We start from the raw sequence: 19,024 nt of genomic DNA, 5'->3' as shown, positions 1-19,024 counted from the left end.
CAAAACTGAAAAATCATTTGCCATAGTTGACTGAATGAAAAAAATCTAACATTTGAACACTTTGAAAATTGCTTTTATTTCCCCTTGGCCTACACTAAGCAGACTGTGTCTTCAAACATCCCTTTAGTGTGCTACCACAGCAATAGAAAACAGACTATTTTAAAACGTTTGAGTACTATGAAAGCAAAGCATGCTTTATAATCAATTGCTTTCCTCTAGACAAAAAGAGCAGAAGAGTAGTCACACATTCAGACTGTACTACATTTCTAAGTCTAATTTGTCCTGTAAGCATAAATATTTAGATAGAAGAACACAGACCACCATTCCTGAGCCATCAAAGGGTACAAACTGAAATGAGAAGAAACGGCCTTCAATATGGCAATATTTTAGTTTTACTATTTCACTGAAACCCCACAAGGAAGTATAGAGATGTAGAATTCAAATAGCCTAGCCTACATTTCATCTATCAGTAATTTAAGATTCTGCAATGAAACCTGGCAGGAGTATTTCTTGACCATGTTTTGTGTAATTATTAAACAATCTTTAAAGCAGCAATCAAGTTACTGATGCACCATTTCAAACACACAACACTATGAAATACCAAACATTTCCAAACAGTGAAGACATAGGAAAATTACTCAGCAAAGGAATACACATTGGTCGGGTACAGTAGCTCACGCCTATAATCCCAGTACTTTGGGAGGCCGAGGCGGGCAGATCACCTAAGGTTAGGAGTTCGAGACCAGCCTGGCCAACATCGTGAAACCCCGTCTCTACTAAAAATACAAAAATTAGCCGGCATGGTGGCGGGCGCCTGTCGGGGAAAAAACGAGAACCCGTTTCAAAAAAACAAAAACAAAAACAAAACACAAATGAATACACATTCAAAAACATCCACCATGACAATGAAAGAACTTACAGAATAATTACTAAGTGTTTATAAGAAACTAACAACACCGTTCCACATAAAGAAAAACACTGATATGCCGTTCAGCACTCTCAAGAGAGATGAAGAACCGGGGTAGGGATAACATGACCACAAAGCCTCATTTCCAGGACCTAAACCAGATGCAAAATAGATGTACCTATTAATATATACACCAGTAGAAAGGACTATCAATTATGATAACCAGCCCACAAACCTGAAAATACCATGGTAAAATATCCAGCACCCTTCCCTGCAACCAACAGAGGCAGCTAGGAAACATCTGTGCCTCACACTGAAATACTGCAGTGCTGAAACTGGCTACTGCTGTGTGAAATAATTATTATGCAGAAGAGGCCTCTGCAGTTCAAAGACTATATACAAACCTGAAGGCGGAAAGCAGTCTACAGAAAATTAGTTTCCAAGCAAGAAGATTTACTTATGACTTTTTTTTTAATGTTATACAGATTTTCTTTTTATGGAGCACTTCTGGCCCAATTTAACACAAGGTTGATTCATTACCATTTCTGTTGATATCTTTATCACCAAAGTCACCTTTTGTTTTAAAAGCCTTCAACGTGTTCAATATTTCAAAATAATGTTATAGTATTTTGCCTAATACAGCCAATGGAACTTGATTTCTATGGGGAGGGGGGAGAAAAAAAAACTTGAGTTTCAAGACTTTATTTCCCTTTAAATTGTTTTATTTCTAGCTGTATATAGTCTGATTATCTCATGAATCTTTTTACTTGTAGAACCCTTCAACTATATTCCCAATCCCGAAAACAAGCAATGGGATAACTTTTTGCAATTGACAAATGATGTATTTAGTTATAAGTTATTAATTTGGAGCAATGTCTAGATTCCAGTACCAATCTAGAATGTTCTGATTCAGTGGGTTGTAGGCAACAACCTGCAAACCAGAAAAAAACTTATGCAAGCTATTCTAATATACAGAGTTAAACCACACTAATCTATTTTGAAGTTTTTAAATTATGTGCTTGCCCCAGAAACCTTTATTTCAGACTATATAAACAAGGTATGTATAGTTGATACTGCTGTCTATATCCAATTAAGGTAGACACATGGCATTTTAGGACTGACACTCTGGCAACCAGCTTTTATCTATGCCAGGCACGCTTCTATGACTATACATCTACAGAATACAATGTTCACTGAAATTAATGCCTTAATAGGATTTTTAAAATTTTAACCTGCTCTGAGAATACACAGGAAAGACAACTCCATAATAGAATCCAAAAAGATATAGATGAGGAAAGTAAGAAAAGAGTTACTTCAGGCTGAGGAAACCACTGAAGTTATTTTTTACAGAGTCTTATAAAACAGGGTTATAATGACCATTTAAGTGAGAAAAGGAAAGGTGTGCCAGGTACTACTGCATGTCAAAGATAAATCTTTTTTTTTCTTATTCATTGTTACAGACTGCCACGTTTCTAAAATTATGAATTTAGGGCGGGGCATGGTGGCTCACACCTATAATCTCAGCACTTCGGGAGGCCAAGGCGGGCAGATCACTTGAGGCCAAAAGTTTGAGACAAGCCAGGCCAACATGGCAAAACCCAGTCTCCTCTAAAAATACAAAAATTAGCAGGGTGTGGTGGCACACGCCTCAGGTGGCTGAGGCATGAGAATAGCTTGAACCCAGGAAGCGAAGGTTGCAGTGACCCAAGATCGCCCCACTGCACTCCAGCATGGGCGACAGAGTGAGATTTTGTCTCAAAAAAAATAAAATTAATATTAAAAAATAAAATAAAAGTATAATTTAAAACCAACAAACTTGATTCCTAAAACAAATGGGAAATGCCCTAGGACGTCATGGTACTTTAAAAATGTGGTCTCTAAAATAAGATACAGAACTGAAAACGGCTAAGTTTTGGTAGGGCTTGTGAGCCATGTTCCTGGTCAAGATGATCTGACTGAGGTTCTCCCAAAGCCCTCAAAACTCAGTTCTGATACTCTTTGTAATACAAGGTTATTACAACTGTTTCCAGGAGGGAATCTACTGCATACCAATGACTTGCTAATAGCTAACAAATCCTGACAATCTTCGCTCAAAAAAGAGGCTTCTTTTTTGAAGTTTACCAGCCGGTCTTTTCTAAAAATTTCTTTAACAAAAAAAAAGGGGGGGTGGGGGTGGGGGACAAAACGCACTGTATAGTGAAGATGTTCAAAATCTTAGTTCTAGCTCTTCTTTTTGGCTCCAGATTTATATCTGTGTGCATGAATATCTGATATCCCTCAGGTACCTCCAAATAAATTTACTCCCAAATGACTTATCGCCATTCAGAGCCTTTTCACCTCCTAAACCCAAAACCAGCTGCTACTTTCTTTATCCCCTACTTTATTTAACATAGTAAAGTGGTCTGAGCCCGTAAATGGGGAATCTCTTCCCACATCAAGTCAGTTAATAAATCTCTTTAAGATCTCTAGGATACATTCATTACCTTGCCCCCATCCATCCTATGAGCAACCATTTATCTTACAGCTCTTGCTCATCTTTCTTCCTGTAGCTGTATCCTACCTAGTCTTCCAACTCTTCATTTCTATCATACTTTACAAAAGTATAGGTATGCAACTGACTAGAAATTTTTAAAAACTGGTCCTAGTTTGCATCTAACCTATGTACACAAAATGATCAGAATATGAGCCAACTTAATTTCCAAGGTATTTCTATCTAGTGAGCAATTTGTACTCATATTTGAGACTGATATGTACACAAATAACTAATACAAGGTGAACATGATATTTTATAAAGGGATACTGCAAAAATTTGCACTGTAGAATATGCTTTTAAAACATAACTTTTTTTTTTTTTTTTTTTTTTTTTTGAGACAATCTCACTCTGTCACCCAGGCTGGAGTGCAGTGGTGCAATCTTGGCTCACTGCAACCTCCACCTCCTCAGTTCAAGCGATTCTTGTGCCTCCGCCTCTGGAGTAGCTGGGATTACTGGCACACGCCAGCACCCTCGACTAAATTTTGTACGTATGTATGTATCTATGTATGTATGTATGTATCTATGTATGTATTTATGTATTAGATGGGGTTTCGCTCCTGTTGCCCAGGCTGAGGGCAGTGGCTCGATCTCTGCTCACTTCAACCTCCGCCTCCCAGGTCAAGCGATTCTCCTGCCTCAGCCTCCCGAGTAGCTGGGATTACAGACACCCGCCACCATGCCGGCTTATTTTTTGTATTTTTAGTAGAGATGGGGTTTCATCATGTTGGCCAAGCAAGTCTCAAACTCCTGACCTCAGGCGATCCACCCGCCTCAGCCTCCCAAAGTGCTGGGATTACAGGCATGAGGCACTGCGCCCAGCCAAACAACCTTTTTTTAAATGTGACAATACAGTGACTGCTTCATAAAGCTGCCTTTGAAGACCAAATATCTATAACGCCCTTAAGTTGTTATAAGTTAGCACCAGAAATCACTTTAGAAATGACTTCTGTAGTTAAAATATACTAGAAGAGAGAAAACTGTAACACAGGGAACCTGGAATCACCCTAACTCCTCAGTTTCAAAGAGAAAGAATGGTGTTACTGCACATATATGGGCAGCCATGTACTTTTCAAACATCCATTTTGCAGGTATTGAAGTATTTCGGCCACTTTTACTAATTCACACTTGAAGGCACGTTATAGAACTCAGGGCAGAAATAATATCAAACAGAAAACCAAAGTTGGGCAGGCAGAGTGAAATAGAGAAGGCATTATTAAGTGGCCAGATAAATAAATTAGGAGGTTGCCTCATATCAGAAACTATTATCTAGGAAATTGGTAAAGTACAAGCTGATGAGTAGTACAAAGAGAAAAGAACAGGGAAAGGATGATTTTTTTCTACAAGTGAGAAAAAGTAGAAAACAAAATAAACAGCAATGACCATCCTCTACCAAAAGGAACAGTGATGTTACACTCAGGTGAAACTGAGTTCTACTGTCAATGACTGAAAGGAAAAGGAAGATTTAAATCAAAGAAAATAAACTGGCTTGCAGTTTCCTCAATCATAATCCAATCTACTGCTAACCATAAAAAGCCAAGCAAAATCTGACTATATGAATTTTATGTATAAAGAACCAACAGTTATACTGAAGGAAGAAATACACAGTGTAACCAATACTAAAAAAGAATGTTCTTCTTTTCTTAAGATGATCAGAATAGTGTGCTAATATTTTTTGGTATCTGCCTGGTGGTTTATCCAAAAATAATATGTATTAAGAACTGCCTCAGTGAAGCATTTTAAATGTTAAATATGGTAGCAATGAAAAATGACGTTAATTTGTGGATCTGGCCCCAAACTTAGTTTGCTGTTGCTGTGTGGTGTTGCTGTTACTGCACGAGGAAATCCATTAAATAAAAAGTACAGGCCGGGTGTGGTGGCTCACGCCTGTAATCCCAGCACTTTGGGGGGCCAACCAGCACTTTGGGAGGCCAAGGCAGGTGGATCGCCTGAGATCAGGAGTTTGAGAGCAGCCTGACCAAGATGATGAAACCCCATCTCTACTAAAAATACAAAAATTAGCCGGGCGTGGTGGCATGCACCTGTAATCCCAGCTACTCGGGAGGCTGAGACAGGAGAATCAGCTACTCGGGAGGCAGAGTTTGCAGTGAGCCGAGATCGCGCCATTGCACTCTAGCCTGGGCAACAAGAGTGAAACTCCGTCTCAAAAAAAAAAAAAAAAAAAGTACCAAAAAACAGCGATTAGGCCTCACCATTTTTACATCCCAACCAATTCCTATGAAGAGTCTACAAATGCAGCTTCCATGATATGCCAATACTCTGTAGATCCTTTCTTGAAGAATTTCTTTCCCTTCCCGGTCCCATGTTCTAAGCCAAATCTCAGGATAAACACCAAATCTTATAGTTTTATAACTACCACCAACTATTCCAAGCTGTTGGGGGTGGCGAGGGGATAGAACTTTTCTAATCCCCTAAGAAAACTGAGTCATATGAGTGAGATGCCTTCCTCCATTCTTTCTCTCAAATCAAACCACTCAAGATTAAAATTTTCAAAATGCCAGTTGAAAGAGGTGAGAGCTATTGAGCATCATAAAGGAAATAGGGCAGAGCAAGTATGGAGAAATAATAACTTTTTCTTTAAGAGACGGGCGGGTGTGTGTGTGTGTATGTGTGTCTCACTATGTTGCCCAGGGTGCTCTCGAACTTCTAACGTCAGGTGATCCACCCGCCTCAGCTTCCCAAAGTGCTGGGATTACAGGCATAAGCTACCGAGACCAGCCCTAAACTTTCATTATCTTCAGGTTACTGAACTAACAAACGTGTGTGTGTGTGTGTGTGTGTGTGTGTGTGTGTGTGTGTGTGTGTGTGTGTGTGTGTGTGTGTGTGTGTGTGTGTGTGTGTGTGTGTGTGTGTGTGTGTGTGTGTGTGTGTGTGTGTGTGTGTGTGTGTGTGTGTGTGTGTGTGTGTGTGTGTGTGTGTGTGTCTCTCTCTCTCTCTCTCACTATGTTGCCCAAGATGCTCTCGAACTTCTGACCTCAGGTGATCCATCCGCCTCAGCCTCCCAAAGTGCTGGGTGCTGGGTTTACAGGCATGAGCCATGGTGCCCAGCCCTAAACTTTCATTATCTTCAGACTACTGAACTAACAAAAATATACTATTAAAATGTCAATAAAGAAACATTACAAATATTCTAGAAACATAAGGCATGGATAAAATTAATTTAATAGCTAGCATTCAAACTCAGCAAGTATTTCTAAAATACAGAAAGTTCACAGTATCTTTTTTTGTAAATACAGAAAGTTCACAGTATCTTTTTTTGTTTTTTTGAGACTGAGTTTCGCTATTGTTGCCCAGGCTGGAGTGCAATGGTGCGATCTCAGCTCACTGCAATCTCCATTTCCCAGGTTCAAGCAGTTCTCCTGTCTCAGCCTCCTGAATAGCTGGGACTACAGGCGCACCACCACGCCCAGCTAAATTTTTTTTTTTTTTAGTAGAGACAGGATTTCTCCATATTGGCCAGGCTGTTCACGAACTCCTAACCTCAGAGGACCCACCCGCTTGGCCTCCCAAAGTGCTGGGATTACAGGCGTGAGCCACTGCGCCTGGCCCACAATATTTTAATTATATGAAACAAATGATCTGTGCATTCTACAAGAATAAAATAATAAAAGACAGGAGGCATTTCAGATTTCAAAAGTGGTTTCTAAAAGGAGGTACATATACATGATCATGTCTTCATGTATTCCTTCTGCCTAAATATCTTGGCATCAAAAATATTACAATAAAATTCCTGAGTTTATACAGGGTAGAAGATCAAATGAGACACCTGGAAATGAAGTAGTTCCTAAAGAAGAGTATGGTACAAAGACAGTGGAACTGCTACTTCACTCAGAAGTTTCGTGTCGAGTATAATAAGATGGCAAGTATACTGAATGAATTGGTGAACCGAGCCATCTGGAAAAAACAACTGCAGTGTCAGTTTGTATAGAAAAAAATTGTTAAGTGATGATGAATAAAACCAGCTTTTTTTCTTTTCTTCAAATTTTCCAGCCTGTTCTATAAGTAGGCATTTTCTCATTTTATAGCCTCTTCCATTTTATTTATCTACCCATTCAAGAAACACCAACACCCAGTAAAATGGCAAGCTAACACACAAGTCTCATTTGAGTTCAACCCATTTCCTTTGAAACATTTACTGTTTCCATAATTCTCATCTTCCTATCCCTTTCACATTAACCCCTTCAATCAGCACTTACCATATTCAAATACCAAATTATAAAACGGGACTTAAATTGGCACCTCAGCCAATGATCTACAGGCTTCCATAAAAAAGGCACCCTTTTTAGTTACCTACCTTTAAAATCCCAAAAGAGTTCTAAGCTGACATATTTTAGGAATATTTAAATATGTAAACATTAGGGAAAATTCCTATATAAGCTTCACTAAATAGATGTACAGGCATTAACTGACTGAAGAATAAGGGTGTCATTGTATCTTATTCTTCACATGAAGGAAATAATTTTAATAGTCTGCCAGGATGTGAAAATTAGGGGCATTATATAAAACTATTTGTCAACAGTAATATCCTTTTGTTGAAGTAATGGTAGCACACTGCTTCAAATATATACTGAAAATAAGTAACTGTCATTAATATCACTAAACGATAATGAAATAAAAGTCCTGAATTAGGCTGGGCATGGCGGCTTGTACCTGTAATCCCAGCACTTTGGGAGGCTGAGGCAGGTGGATCACCTGAGGTCAGAAGTTCAAGACCTGCCTGACCAATATGGTGAAACCCCGTCTCTACTAAAAATACAAAAATTAGCTAGGTGTGGTGGTGCATGCTGGTAGTCCCAGCTACTCGGGAGGCTGAGACAGGAGAATTGCTTGAAAGTGGGAGGCGGAGGTTGCAGTGAGCCGAGATCACACCACAGTATTCCAGCCTGGGCAACAGAGTGAGACTCCGTCTCAAAAAAAAAAAAAAAAAAAAATCCTGAATTAGCTGTATGGCATTAACTAGGCAACCAAACCCACCTTGGGGGATATTAGCTAAAGCAGAGAAGAAAAACAACAAAATACCTGTCACCCTGAAATGGACTCTGGTTCAGATAATATTAAACTAGTTCACAAATTAAGAATTGGTATCTCCACTGCTCACTAAACACATAAAATCTTTATTGGTCAATTTAATGTAAAAATAACGCCATATGATTATAAAGTTTGCTGAGCATTAGCTTCACATTTCTGAGGATGGGCAGAGGGACAAAAATACAAGGATTAAGTTCTAAGACAGGAACATTTATTTCTCCAACAGTATCTATGCTGGCCCCCAATTCTGGTTGTTTTACATGATAGATAACTGAGACTAAAGAAGGGCTGAAACTATTTATTTGTAAGATATAAATTCTAGAAGATAACATCAGAAAAACTCTTCTAGACATTAGGCAAAGAGTTCATGGCCAAGAATCCAAAAGCAAATACAACAAAGGGCTGAAACTATTTATTTGTAAGATATAAATTCTAGAAGATAACATCAGAAAAACTCTTCTAGACATTAGGCAAAGAGTTCATGACCAAGAATCCAAAAGCAAACACAACAAAAAAAAAGATAGGTAGATGGGACCTAATTAAACTAAAGAGCTTCTGCACAGCAAAAGAAATAATCAGCAGAGTAATCAGATAACCAATAGAGTGGGAGAAAATGTTCGCAAACTAGGCATCCAACAAAGGACTAATATCCAGAATCTACAAGGAACTCAAACAAATCAGTAAGAAAAAAAAAACAAATAATCCCATCAAAAAGTGGGCAAAGGACATGAATTGAAAATTCTCAAAAGAAGATATACAAATGGCCAACAAACATAGGGAAAAAATGCTCAACAGCCCTAATGATCAGGGAAATGCAAATCAAAACCACAATGTGATACCACCTTACTCCTGCAAGAATGGCCATGATTTAAAAATAAAAAAATAACAGATGTTGGCATGGATGTGGTGAAAAGGGAACACTTTTTTACACTGCTGGTGGGAATGTAAACTAGTACAACCACTATGGAAAACAGTGTGGCGGTTCCTTAAAGAACTAAAAGCAGAACTACCATTTGACCCAGCAATCCCACTACTGGATATCTATCCAGAGGAAAAGAAGTCATTACATAAAGAAGACACTTGCACACACATGTTTATAGCAGCACAATTTGCAATTGCAAAAATATGGAACCAGCCTAAATGCCCATTAACCAATGAGTGGATAAAGAAAATGTGGTATATACATCACGGAATACTACTTAGCCAAAAAGGAAGGAAATAATGGCATTCGCAGCAACCTGAATGGAGTTGGAGACCACTATTCTAAGTGAAGTAACTCAGGAATGGAAAACCAAACATCACACGTTCTCACTTAGAAGTGGGAGCTAAACTATGAGGATGCAAAGGCGTAAGAATGAGATAATGGACTTTGGGGACTCAGGGGGAAGAGGGGCAAGGGGGTGAGGGATAAAAGACTACACACTGGGTACAGTATACACTGCTCAGGTGATGGATGCACCAAAATCACAGAAATCACCACTAAAGAACTTTTCCATGCAACCAAACACCACCTGTTTCCCCAAAACTAGTGATATAAAACTACACACATATAAAAACAAACACACACATATATTCATCTTTATATCAATCATGTGGGTGGGTATAATTATTCTAGTTCTTCAGACAGAGAAAATCAAGAGTCAGAAATCTTACTCAAGGTCACGAAGATATGCGGCAGGGTCAAAGTTTTGAAAACCAAGTTGGTTTGCTCTGAGAGCTGTTTACACAGCACCAACACAGAATTTCAGAGCCACATTTTGTGAGAAAGTTATCACCAGTGACAGAAACACAACAGGAGGCCCTACAATTCACTTCATGTGTGGGTGAAAAAAAAGGAATCTATTATGAAAATATGCTGTATTTTATTTAAATAGTTTACCATCCAAAAAGTATTATACATACTTGGGCAGAGGGAAAGGAAATGGGATAGAGAAGATCTGATCTGTAACGGACAGATTGTTCACACCACTCCCCATACCAAAATATCCTTTTTACCCACCCTATCCCTCCACTGGATAACAACTACTTACAGATTTGAACAATTCTCAAAGACTGGGCATAACTGGTCTAAGAGCAACCACATCTCCTTTGATAAGAAATCAATTAGGAATGGTCATGTGGCCTATTTCTGGCCAATAAAATGCAAGGTGAAGTATTTCTGAAGAGATCAACAGGCAACCAGGATCTTTCTCCTACATGAAATGATCATCATCATTTACTATGCACTTATATGCCAGCATTACACTAAGCAAACAGAGCAACCAGCCTTTAGAAAAAGCCAATACAGAACTGAGAAGAAAATGAATCCTCGATGAAACCTTAGATCAGCTGAATCAACCAATCCTGAAGGCTAGACTTCACATAGGAGCATATTTTTAATTATTTTAACCAATTTGAGTTGGAGTCCTTGAGGTTACAGCCTAAAAAGCATCTATACCAACACACTGTGCTAGAAAACAGCTTAATGTTGTGGAAAAGCCATCAGAGGTTCCACATTTATCCAGATGAAGGTGAAGTATTAGAAAAATGGAAAACCACCTAAAGGGGGATATCATTCCTTCTATTCCTACCTTCACTCATTCTGAATGCTAAGCACTTTAGTAATAAACTAAAATACCTCCTCCTCTTTGACTAAAAATGTTCATGCCCAAATTCTTCTTAGATAAGGAATACTAGAGAGAGGGCGAAAAAGCCAACGTCAGGATGAGATAAAAATCAAATGAAACCTTCACACTCTAGGGACGAGAAATATGATGGACTTGTTAAAGGTAAAAGTCCCCCAAAAGAAGGCTGCCCTCACTTAAGGCAATTTTGCTAAGATCACCATGACTTGACTTTTTAGACTTTCTACCTGAACAAATAAAAGTGGTATGCAGGAATGTTCCTACCGAGCTTAAGTTAAGTAGAACACTTTCAATCGGCCATGAAACACTGTTTCCCTTGATTAAAGGAGATTTTAAATATCGCCACCTTCATTTAAATGGAATTTTGCATCTTTAGAATTACTTAGGGTATCACTGTACTGATACACAGACAGTCACATTCCATAATTTGGGACACATCTGATTGCTTTTCCCTTCAAATGTATTTCCTAAGCAACATTTACCAAGCTGCTACCAAAAACACTTCTGCAACATAATAAGCATGTGAAATGCTTAAATGTTTATTCTGTATTATAAGACATTTTAAGAGTCTTTGATAGCTAATAGAAACTGCAAAAAAATGTGAGGCAGCTTTATAAACTTATTTTCCAGTTCATATCCACTGACGTCCCACAGTATGGTGTCAGAAATGCTACTACTCTAAGCTTGAGGAAAAGTGGTAACTTCCAGGCATCCCTCATTCTCCACACTACCTGCACTTACCCTGGAACCTATTCCTCGACTGCACTTACCTTCAACCACTGTGTGATCTAAATTCTTCGCAATCTACTGTTTTTAGTATTTTTGGTTGTATCTCCCTCTCTCTTTAACATCATCAATATTGTTCTTTTAACTCATTAAGGTAGAAACAGTACTTGCATAGTTTTCTACTTTAAAAATCTAGAACAATTAGACACTCCTGAGTACAGTTTTTTTTTTATTTTTAACCTTCAGTAGTTCCTTATTAGTGAGCTCAAATTACAATCTACTTGAATGTCATTCTTTATCTCCCCAAACACCCCTCCTTTAGAATCAAGATAGTCTGCAATGGAGATTCAGAATACAACAACCATTATAAACAATAATCATAAATTCACAAAAACTTAAAACTTTTTCCTAGAACTGCTACTCCTTTCAAAACATAATTCCTCTGTTGGGCAGGAAAGCACTATTTTCAGAAAAAGCCCAGCAAGACCTAAATTGACGGTTCAGATAGCATAAAAAACTCAGTGAAGAATTAAAAACTGGAGAAATATCACATTTCCGTGGATACGAAGTTAATCAACAACATATCTTTTCCCACAATGTTTATGCTCACAAACCAACAGTCCAAATGCCTTGCAGAGAACACTCTTTTTTCTAATTTAAATATAAGATGTGCTTCTGCTGGTAGAAGTACTGAGACCCATGGAAACAGGGTCAATGATTGGGTCACAGATAAACATCCACTCAGAACCATTCAGCTGGTTCTGAACTCTACAGTGGCAAATCATTTCTAGGAGTTATTTACATATCCAAACAGATTGAAACCTTCACCCTTTCCTGATGACAGATCTTAGTTAAAACTATTTTTTTTTAAGTGTAATTGTATAATGTTACCATGGAAGTCTTAGCATAACTACTTTGTACCTTGAAACTCTACTTCACAGTTGATAAACAGTTCTGTCACCTGAATTTTCAAATTTTCTTTTAAAGTGCCAATATAAATTCCAACATTTCTCAATGCTCTAATATTTAAGAAAAACAAAAACAAAAAAAACACAAAATTAAACATTGTATCTTGAAAAAACCCAACAACCTACCTTTAAACTAGACTCATAGTCTGTGTTCACTTTGAACATAAGCCCAAGTCGTAAATGAATTTCCTTGGCTCGACAAAAGCTGGGATCAACATAAAGCACCTCCTGAAATGCTTTAATTGCCCTGAAAGAATATAGACATAAGATATCTTAACTTTTTAACACGTGCATGAATTCTTGCTTGGTAGTACATTGAAACTTCTGTTTTATGCAATATTGTTTTAAAGGAAATGTTGGTTTTATAAAAATGATGTTAATAAATTCTAAAAAAGTAAAATTGAAAAGGGGCACATGGACCTTTTATATAATTAAATGTATATAATCTAATTTGATATAAAGGGGAAGATAGGTTGAATTTATTCTAAATTATTCAAACAGACAGTATTTCATGGTTTAATCAAATTATCAGTAGAAATAACTGATTTCATTGTTTCTGAAATTTCCTAGGGGAAAACAGGGTGGGGCAGACAGGAAAGTTTTTAAGGATATGGGATTAATCTTGTTTCTGGTCTACTCTATAAAAATAAGTCTTCTTTCTAAAAGTTTACATTTTTGTCTTTCATATTTAGGCTTACAAACCATCTGTACCTTATTTTTTACACTATGTGCGGTTAAGAGACAGTCTTCATATTTTCCAAACTGATATCCAATGGTACCTGCACCATTTGTAGAAATGACCATCCTTACTCCAAAACTCTATGTTGCTACTTTGTCCTAAATCAAATACCCATATTTGTGTAGGTCTACTTCTCTATTCCATTCCACTTTTTTTCGTCTATCAGTTCATCTTTGCCCCAAATTCACATTGTATCTTTTATAAAAGGTTTTGATCACCAATAGAACAAGTTCAGGGGTTGGGGAAAGAAACACTTTTCATTGAATACATTATTATATAGTTTAATTTGATCATGTGACTGTATTACCTACTCAAAAATAAATATTAAAATAATGACAAAGAAAAATGTCTACTTTGAATTTTGAAGGTTATATCAGATATAACAGTATATTCAGTATAATTTTAGGTTCCTCTACATGATTTAAAGCTTCTTCCAAGCACAAGCTAATATATTCTTTGCAAAACTTTTAATCAATTATCTCTACCCCTACAGACCTTAAAGTGGCTATTTAGAATCTTAGATGCTTTCAAAACAAAAACAATCTTTTGTATAAAATAGTTCAAAACATCATAGCCACAAAATAGAGCAAAATAATACTTCATGTATTTAGTAACTTTACTTTCATCAATTCATACATTTACTTCCCAAAAAAGATGTGAATGGTTATGTACACTTTTGCTATAAAATTAAGAGTCCTAAAAGGTAGTGTTTATTGCAGATGGCAGTGAGGGGTGGAACACAGGTCTGGCATCAGACACCTTTACCCTGATTATGACGTGTACTTAACTTTTTTCCGAAGGGGAGCTGGGTATCCATCTGTTAGGTGGATTTTTAAGTAGGTGGGGTATGTGTGTTATTATCTGATGTATATAGGCTTTGAGGCAGGAGAGGAGAGTTAAAGGACTGACAGGCAAAAACTGTGGTAAATTACCATTCTCATTTAAAGGCAGCTTCCTACTTAATCAATGTACACTTAGGGGTTGGGGCAAGTCACATGTTTGGAAAAGGCATCAAAAGGGTTAGGACGAGGACAACTGCAGCAATAAATGGTGCCAATTAAAACATATGGTGTGACTGGGAAAGGGTATACAAAGACTTTTAGAAGCTTCTGGGGTGATAGCAGTATTTTATTTCTTGACGGAGGTGGTGATTACATGAATGTTTATTTTATAACATGTTAAGATATACAATGATGATTTATGCATTTTTCTGTAGGTATGTTATATTTTATAATAATAAAATTATGGATAATGCTTCTTAACCTTACCTTATAGGACCAGAAAACTCTCTAATGGAATGGGTCAGAAATAAGCAATGTCCACACATGCCAATAAAAAACCCAGGCAGGCCTGAGTCAAAGATATGAACGAAAAAGAATGAAAGTGGAAAAGAAGAAATAAAGAAATAATAAAGAATTCAGGAAAGGAAAAAGGTATAACAAAGGGTATGTCAGGAAGAGAAGGAGAAAGAACACAGTACAATAACAGCCCCTCAGGTGCAATATTTCCTACTCTCACTTTCTATTTCTAGCCTTTTCCCTAAACACAGTATTTGTGGATATGTTTTATTCCATGGGTGCCTTTAGCACAGACATCTTTTCCACTTAGTTCACAATGTCACATGGGCGCAAAGAAACATGGGTTTAACATGTTCTCTATGTCTAACAAACTGGGGTAAAAAAACACACTATTAATCTATAAGCAAAAACACATGTTCCAAATAACAGTAGTCATCTACGTTTACTCTTTAGAGACTATTAAGTGCCCAGGACAAGGTGCAACCTATATATATAAAATCAAAGTTCTCCTCGTTGTTCTTTCTAAGTTTATCTCTAATCGAAAACCTTATAGACCCAATCTTCTGCTTCTGTATCTCATTACTAGATTACTGAAATAGTCTCCTTAAGGACTTTCCTTGCTCTGCTCTGGCTTGTACATATTCCCTCAAACGTGTGACTCCTGTGATTGCCTAACAACTATGATACTATAAATAAAATCTCCATGTTGCACTTAAGATGGGTGAGCAGTACCTATTCAACTCCATTTCTTCTTCTGCCCCTATTATTGCTCCTCCTCAGCTATAAACTGGCTTATCTCAGGAATTCTTAAATACTGGTTATCCTGACTTCACTGCTTTTCCTTACTAATTCTCCTGATCTATAATATTTTGATTCATCTGCTCCCCTCTAAACCCACTATTATCGTCAAGACACACCACCCAAACTGGTCAACGACAATTTTTGCTTAGTGTAAACCAGCAGTTAGGTCTACTTTACAATCAAATCATTTCATTCACTACCTATCAGTGTGCTGTCTCCAGTTTTTCCAAGTGTATTCCTTGAGGCCTATATTTCTCTTCTATGTTTAATATCCTAAAATAATACAGCAAAGGGTTTAAATTTAATAGATGTTTACTGGTGCCATCACATTTACAGTTAATTGACGGGACTTCTTTACTGATCAGTTCTTCTAACACAAAACACATTATTCAAACATGTAAGTTCATTTCCTTTTCTAAACTTTTCCATGTTCCTCTCCTGTGTGCATCTTCAGGTTTCTCCATCCAAAGAAAAACAAATAAGTAAATAAATAAGAAATAAAAACACTGGGGGAGGGGGAGAAGGAAGTACAAGGGAAGGTGGATCTGGAGTTAAGAGTTTAGAGTTAGAGTTGAGGGAGTGGGAAGGTAGAGAAAATAGGTCACACTCAGACTACATTCTAGTTTTGGTCATCAGCTTACTGCATTCATATTTCACCAAAATGCAGGTGGCCAGAACATGATCTCTATGGCACAAACTAGACTAAATCATTAACACATTCAATTTCTGTAACCTCAGAATTCTGACGGACGGAATTTTAGAACATGAGAAATAGCTACCAGAAACCATAAATACTTTCATGATACAATTCCCTGGAAAGGTTTATAGTTTTCAAATACTTAAAGCATATTCTCTAACGAAACAAAAGAAATGCACATTGCTCTGCATGGTATCATTGGCATTTTTCTTAAAATCTGAAAAATATAGTTTTTATATCATCAAAATAGTTTCTATAGATTTTCAGTTTAAAGTTTTTTTTCATTTAATGTTTGCCACTGTTAACCATTTTAAAAAGAAAATGATATAAAGCTAAAACCTCAATAACACTACCTACAAAAAACATATACATGTGCTGAATATATTTCACAATGGTCATTTTTAATAAGACTTCTACAAAGTCATTTTTAAAGCCTCCTCTAAAACTATAGTAAATATAACAGTATTAATATTCTTAGCACAGTTCCAGTACATTTGGAAAGACACATAATAAAACTTTAAGTTGGCTGGGCATGGTGGCTCATACCTGTAATCCCAGCACTTTGGGAGGCCAAGGTGGGTGGATCATGAGGGTCAAGAAATAGAGACCATCCTGGCCAACATGGTAAAACCCCATCTCTACTAAAAACACAAAAATTAGCTGGGCGTGGTAGCACGCGCCTGTAGTCCCAGCTACTCGGGAGGCTGAGGCAGAAGAATAGCTTGAATCCAGGAGGCAGAGGTTGCAGTGAGCCATGATTGTGCCACTGCACTCCAGCCTGGCGACAGAGTGAGACTCTGTCTCAAATAAATAAATACATAAATAAATAAAATAAATAAAACTTTAAGTTCTCTGAGGCTAATAAGCTGAACCAGAGATTTCTCACAGAGATATATGAAGGGATAAATCAACTAATTCCACAAATTTTCATACTAATAAAAGAATATTTTAGCTCTAATTTAGTTATAACACATACATACACAACACAGATATACATATATATTAGGAAATTCAGAAGTTGTTTCTAAATAATTAGAAACATTTGATGAAGTAAGGGACAGGTAGGTAAGATTTTAAAAGGTGGAGATGGAAGAAGGCAAAAGTCACATATGTAAAAAAAAAAAAATGCTTAAGATGTTTTCAGGGAAACGTTAATACACTGTGACTGGCACAAAGAATATATTAATATTTAAGGGAGCAGTAGGCTAGAAGGATCATTTGAGGTTGAATCAGAAATGACCTTAAATGTGAGGCTAAATTAGAAATGTCATACCCTGGATTATTCACACTGACAGTTGCTAATATATCACCTGTCCTGGTTCTTTTCTCCTCTCTAGCCACTCTTCATTTCATCACTTCAGGAGTGGGATTATTTTCTTTCCCCTACCCTATTGCAAGATTTATGTTTTTATTCACAATTTCCCTGAAGCCTAATTAATCAAAGCCCTTCCAAAATTTATCTGGCAATCTATGTATCACTGTTTAAGTGTAACTTTATCAGAACTGCCTTAAATCTGCTAGTTATTTTCCAAAATAAAAGTATATATAATAAACTCAAAACATGTTAACATCAACTGCTTAATTTCAATGGAAATATAAGAGTATGTTTGTATCATGATAGCTCAAAAATACAATGTTTGCCAGGCTCCATGCTAGACAAGCCACAGCATCAATGGTATCACCATGCATTAGGTCTATGTTGCATTATTCTTTCGTTCCATCAAAAAGCTGTAAGAACATCATTAAAACCACTATTCTTTTTCTTTACTGAACCCAAAGCAGTGACTATACAAGAGAGCAGAAATTCCTACACCCCTAAGAACACTTGTGACTAGTACAGTGCTATGAAAATGAATCCTACAGAAACTTTACACCAGGCTCCGTGGCTCACATCTATAATCCCAGCACTTTGGGAGGCCAAGGCAGGAGGATTGCTTGAGCCCAGGGGTTCGAGACCAGCCTGGGCAACACAGTGAGACCTCATCTCTACAAAAAAAATACAAAAAACTAGCCAGGCATAGTGGTTCAAGCCTTCAAGCCTGTAGTCCAAGCTACTCAGGAGGCTGAGGTACAAGGATCACTAGAGCCCCGGGAGGTTGAGACTTCAGTGGGCCGTGATTGTGCCACTACACTCCAGCCTGGGTGACAGACTGAGATCCTGTCTCAGAAAAAAAAGAAAAGAAAAGAAACAAAAGAGAAAAGAAGAGAAAACAAAAAAGAAAACTTTACTAGTAATTTGTTAATATTTCTGTCTTTCTGAATTCATTTCTACCTCATTCTCCTAATCCCTTTTTATGTCAAAGTAATAATTATCACATTTCCTTATTAGGCCTGTCAATTATATTTGGGGGCTTAATTTCCAAAACCCTATGCTTCTAGCACAGTGTCTCTTACATTTGCTGCCATAAGACCATTCTGATATTGATCAATGGAATGGAAAGAAGGAAAAAGGTTACAGGACAGAGATAGTTAATAAGGATTCTTAGGAAGATATATTTAGAGGGATGGCTATAAGCTATACAAGGAAGAATGATTTCTACTGTACTGACTTAATTTTTTCCCCCAACTATCTTTTTTTAGCCTAACTTTTCCTTGCTTTGTATTTCACTTACTCTCACCCTAGGATATAGGTTTCCTTCCAAAGGCAAGGAGCTCAGTTCAAGGTATCCCCTAGCAATGAGCC

General features: G+C 37.2%; 1 protein-coding gene across 16 annotated transcripts in view; it reads right to left on the bottom strand.

Annotated features, from left to right (window-relative positions):
* Positions 1 to 19,024, bottom strand: part of KDM6A (lysine demethylase 6A) — a 234,187-nt gene that overhangs the window by 75,995 nt on the left and 139,168 nt on the right. For all 16 annotated transcript variants that reach the window (XM_054470663.2, XM_054470666.2, XM_054470665.2 and 13 more), the window contains exon 6: positions 12,933 to 13,053. In XM_054470663.2, coding sequence (XP_054326638.1) covers positions 12,933 to 13,053 — 121 coding nt within the window. The remainder of the gene's footprint in view (positions 1 to 12,932; positions 13,054 to 19,024) is intronic.

The sequence above is a fragment of the Pongo pygmaeus genome, chromosome X, assembly GCF_028885625.2.
Source record: "Pongo pygmaeus isolate AG05252 chromosome X, NHGRI_mPonPyg2-v2.0_pri, whole genome shotgun sequence".
Classification (NCBI taxonomy): domain Eukaryota; kingdom Metazoa; phylum Chordata; class Mammalia; order Primates; family Hominidae; genus Pongo; species Pongo pygmaeus.
Note: the sequence above shows the minus strand (reverse complement) of the source record. Positions and strands in the feature narration are given on the sequence as shown.